General features: G+C 34.1%; 1 protein-coding gene across 1 annotated transcript; it reads right to left on the bottom strand.

Moving 5' to 3' along the window:
* Window positions 1-2762: 2762 nt before the first annotated feature.
* On the bottom strand, window positions 2763-4192 carry LOC102597272 (lignin-forming anionic peroxidase-like). The gene is made up of 4 exons (XM_006361304.2): window positions 3930-4192; window positions 3623-3814; window positions 3344-3509; window positions 2763-3249 (listed from the first exon to the last, which is right to left on the bottom strand). Exons 1-4 carry the CDS (start codon window positions 4140-4142, stop codon window positions 2861-2863), a joined length of 960 nt encoding a protein of 319 aa, XP_006361366.1. The 5' UTR covers window positions 4143-4192; the 3' UTR covers window positions 2763-2860.
* Between the last annotated feature and the right edge of the window lie 1071 nt (window positions 4193-5263).

Raw genomic sequence — 5263 nt, forward strand, 5'->3', positions numbered from 1 at the left:
TAAATCCAAATAATTAATATAAATATATACTTATAAGTGAAAAACAATTTATAGCTCCACAAACAGTTTTTATGATCCCATTTTGATCAGTTAGAGGACTAATATCTCCCATTTTAATCATGGGTGCAGCAAAATCAGATGCAAATGCTCGAGGGATATTGCTATATTCAGTAACAATGCTATCCGTTGATCCGCCACTAAGGACTTGATCTGATTGAAGAAGACCTTTTCTTTGAATCAAGTTCTTGTAGTAATTATTATCCAGTTGATTTGGTGTAACCAAATCAAGTGGAGCTAGGTTTCCATTTTGATCTTCTTGAGGACATTGACGTCTTCAAGTGCTAGCAAATCCAGCATCAATGTCTGTTCCATTACTGTAAGTCCTATTGCGGAAAAGGAAACACTGTGCTTGACCAATTGAATGTGCACCTAGAAGAAGATGATTTAAATCATTACATCTTCTTATCTATACAAGTATATGATCGATGAAATTGTTTCTTCAAAATCGCTTTCATCTGTTCTTAAACATGTCGAAATCCATTCCATCTCCCAAAGAACTCATAGCTCCAAAAGTCGAATATCCCAATCATTTTGAGTTCAATACTTCAAACCTTGCCTGAGATGCCCTCTCTTTCTACTCCAGTATGCGGAGTAAGTAAAACTGGTGAGTCAACTACTCCTACCATTGAAGTCTTACTCCCTCAAAATGTAGACCCCACAATTCAACTCCTCTCTCAAATGAAAACCTCTCTTGTTCTCCCACTCTAGTTCTCACTTCCTCCTAAGATAACTCTCTTGGTGGCTCTATTCGTTTAGAAGCATGATCTATATTACAACCCCATGTTGAGAAGTTATCTATTGAATCAAAAGTCTCATCCCAACCTGGCCCTGTGTCGTCAACTATGTCAGAATGACTATTCGATGGAGATCTCCCAATAAAAAAGGGGACGGAGACGAATATCTTAGTCGCAGGGAGGATTGGGTCGTGCAAAGCCTATCTGATATGAAGGGAGATATTCCACCTCCGTTTTCTAAAGAAGGATACAAATCGCCAGATCCAGTTGAACACAACATGGTTCCTTTGTTTGATCACACTCCAGACACTCGATTACTCCCGGATTTTGTTCAAGAGGACGTGGCGGGAAATGAGGATAATTTCCTCTAGTCTAGAAAAGGAAGGGTAGGCGGGGAGCAAATGAACAAGACCATGCTCCAACGGACATGGTAGGTCAGCCCTCTCTGGCATTCAAGGATTCACAACAACAATAGTTGTCTAAGAAGTTGATTCTCGGGAAAATTTCAAGTCCCGACAAAGGAAAAGGGAAAATGATTAAATCTTCTCCCTCAAAAATTGTCAAAAGTTATCCCACTTGCGGAGCTCAAAATAAGTTGTTAAATGACACCATGGCTGCCAACAAGGCACAAACAACTTAGCACAGACGCAAGAGGAAAACCATTGCGTCTTTGAAGTTAACTAGTTCTGCCTACGGACCTAGTCGATGTGTCACAAGAGCCGAATAATAGCGCTACTGAATCTGAGGATATAGTACGAGCAGTGAACAAGATAAAAAGGTTGCATATGGGAAAAAGATTAAGACACCAGAATTTTAGGTATGAAAAAATCTTCGGTATAGGGAGTGGTTCCCTCCGAAAGGGGTCTACACGACTTAAATTCGGATATAGTCGTACTCCAATATAAGTACCGGACATCAGGTGAAAAAAAAAACTTCCGTCTATCACATTTATTATTTTTATTGATTTTTCAATTTCTAAAATTATCAACTTTATTTTTAAAAGTGCACTGCCCTACAAAAATACATGTCTACTAAGGTGTTGAAGTTATAAAAAGAAGTATTGTGTTTGGACATGAAGAAGAAGTTGAAGCTTTTAGAACGGAACTTGAAATACTACTCGATCAAATTTATTTTGATGTTGTAGGTATTAAATTTCCCAGATTTCTTCGTATGTTAAAAGAATCTCCTAATGTTTGATACTTTTAGACTGGTGGGTACGTACGGAGAAAGAGGATGCAGGCAACTTATATAGAACACCACGCTATAAAAGTTGGACTTTGGAATAGTTAGTTAAACAGAAAGGATAGCATCTAATAGTTTAATGTCAAAATAATTGTTATTTGTCAAATGTGAGTATTGTAATTATTTATATAGTCATACAATATCATCAATTCTTTGACATTGCCCTTTCGTACCAATGATTTGATGATATCCAATTTGTAGGATAAAATTATGAAATGTCAAAATCAATAGTCAATGGGATTAAAATATTACTTTGGGAGAACATTTCGTTTTCCATGCTCAATAAAATCTATTACGAATGAGAGTCATTTTAATTTGTTTTAATAATGATAACTATCATAGTCATTGTTTAATAATATTTTTAAATTATTTTAACAAGTTATGGATTACTGTAGTTATTTTTCTGTAGACTTCATTATGGTAGGGTAAAATTAAAAAAATATAATGATATAAATTTTAATTTATCGATTACAATAGTCGAAAAACTACAACAAAATTCCAATTGCACATTTATAATCCAAGAATTTACAGTAATGTTATATATGCTGATAGTATAAAATTTATTTATATTATCTTAAATTGAGATAACAGATTAATTATCATTATAATTAATGTGTTTCAAAATATTTAAGTTTAATTATGTATTAAAAATGGAGCCAAGTAATTACATTGCTAAACATTAGCTAGAACTTAACTACTTCCTTAAAACATAACGAAGATTTTATTTCATTATATTCCTGAAACAATACAAAAAATATATAGGGAAAAAATCAAATGAATACAAATAAACTTAGCAATTATACAAGTAATAGGCTTTTGAAAAATCAATTTATAGCTCCACAAACAGTTCTTATGATCCCATTTTGACCAGTTAGAGGACTAATATCTCCCATTTTAATCATGGCTGCAGCAAAGTCAGAGGCAAATGCCCGAGGGCTATTGCTATATTCTAAAACAATATCATCGGTAGATCCTCCACTCAAAAGAACTTGATCCGATTGAAGAAGACCTTTTCTTTGCCTCAAGTTCTTGAAGTAGTTGTTATCCAATTGATTAGGTGTTACCAAATCAAGTGGAGCTAGGTTTCCATTTTGATCTTCTTGAGGACATTGACGTCTTCTAGTGCTAGCAAATCCAGCATCGATGTCTGTTCCATTTCCATAAATTCTATCACGGAAAAGGAAGCATTGTGCTTGTCCAATTGAATGTGATCCTAGAATTAATCGGAAAATTTAAAAAGTTAGAACTTGTTATAAATATGTACAAATCTATATATAATCGATATCAATAATTAGATCGAGTTTTACCTGATAAAGCAACCATATCCCTTGTGCTAAGGCCTTTGTTGGCAAAGCCAGAAATAAGCCTACTAAGAGGATCGAAAGGACCAGGAAGATCAGTTTCTGCAAGAGTATGACTTGCAGTGGTTGAGTCTCTTCTTCCTAGTTTCACTGTCCATGATGGACCGCCAACCTGATTGTTATTAACGTAACATTGATTGGTTAGAATAAAAAAAATACTAACTATAGTTATGAGCATAAAAAAGTTTCTTCTTTTCGTAGTGTGAAAAAGTGAAATTCACTTACGAGAGTTGATGCATCCCTAGCAGCAACTGCAAGTATGTCAGCACACGATACAATTCCAGGACATGTTTTCTCAACCTCTCTTTTTGCATCTTCTATAATACCAAAGCCTCTAACTGATCCAAGATTTGGCAGCGCAGTCTTCTCGCTGACAATCGTTGGGGTTTCATCAAGCAAGAGAGAAGCATCACAACCCTATAAAAGTTAAAGCCGCAAATTATTTATAACTAATTAGTATATATTATGCATGTCATCAAACCAATAGAAGTACTTAGATAAATAAACATATAGATTAATGTATATATCTAACCTGAACAAAACAATCATGGAAATGAAGACGAATGAGGGATGCAGCCATACGACGTTCCCTTGAAATTGCTTGTCTTATACTTGTACGAATAGTGGTGAGAGCATTAGGGCAAGTTCGGTCGTAGAATGTGGAAGAAAGTTGTGCATGGCATTGCATGGTAGAGAGTAGAAGAAGAGAAAATATAGCAACAAAAGAGTTGTTTGAACTTGTCATTTTGAAAATTAAAATGCAAAGTTTGTTGAAAGAATTATAGATGTTTATTATCTTTGTGATGTGTTGAGGGAATAATAATGTTTCACTCAAATATTTATAGGCATAAAAACACGTTATTTTAAATCTCTTTGGTCACTATTGGCTGCCAATTGCATAAAAACACGTCTTTGCTATTCTTTTGACTTGTTCTAATCTCTTTGGTCACTATTCGCTACCTATTGTTGTACTGGACTAGTAGGTGAAATGGATCTGTACCATGTGGGATGGGGTGGGGACAGGGCAATGATTATTAGGAATTCAAAAAATTTGACATAAGCTTACAAATTATTATATATTAAAAAAATATTTTATATAAACAAACAATCTATATCGAAAATCTAGTGTATAAAAAGAAATATGTGACATCTTACTTATTCCTAGCTAGGGTCAGGGGAGGATTTACGTTGAACGAAGGGGTTCATCCGAATCCCCTTTGTCGAAAAATTACACTATATATATAAGATTAAAATTTTAATATACATGTATATATATACTATTGAACCCCCTGAACATGCACCAAAGGCGTAGCTCAGTGGCATTGGGGGTTCAGGAATTCGCTCTACTGCACGCGAAGTCGCGTGTTCAAATCCGGGCAGAGGCATTTTTTTTATCAGCTTATATTTTAGGCGTTTTATTTTTAAAAAAAAAAATAAAAATGCAATTAGAAAACGATGTTTAGTTCCAAAAAATTAAAACGCTGATTGGGAATTTAGGATTTATTAGTTTAATCCCTAATTATAAAGTCAAATATTAAAAAACCCTTTTCTTCTTGATTCGATCGTTTATAACCAATTCAACCCGTTTATTTGTGGATATTATTTACATGATTAATATTTTTTTGAACCCCCTTGATGAAAATCCTCCCTCCGCCACTGGCTAGGGTTGTGTACTGGTCGATTCAGTTTGGTTTTGAAGTATATTAGTTCGACTTATCGATTATCAGATTGTAGAAATGCTAAACTGTTATAGAACTATTAAGATATTGGTTTATCGGTTATTGGTTTATTAGTTATTAATCATTATCGATTTGGTTATCGATTTAACTTTTAAGATTTGAAAAAAATAATTGAAAATCACTTAGA

Source organism: Solanum tuberosum, unplaced genomic scaffold, assembly GCF_000226075.1.
Source record: "Solanum tuberosum cultivar DM 1-3 516 R44 unplaced genomic scaffold, SolTub_3.0 scf00353, whole genome shotgun sequence".
NCBI classification, from domain to species: domain Eukaryota; kingdom Viridiplantae; phylum Streptophyta; class Magnoliopsida; order Solanales; family Solanaceae; genus Solanum; species Solanum tuberosum.

Bases quoted from the DNA above. Each gene is read 5' to 3' on its own strand.
- LOC102597272 (XM_006361304.2), bottom strand. From the start codon at position 4,142: ATGACAAGTTCAAACAACTCTTTTGTTGCTATATTTTCTCTTCTTCTA. The intron at 3,815-3,929 runs GTTAGATATATA...TAACTTTTATAG, and splicing joins TCCATGATTGTTTTGTTCAG to GGTTGTGATGCTTCTCTCTT. The intron at 3,510-3,622 runs GTAAGTGAATTT...AATAACAATCAG, and splicing joins CTAGGGATGCATCAACTCTC to GTTGGCGGTCCATCATGGAC.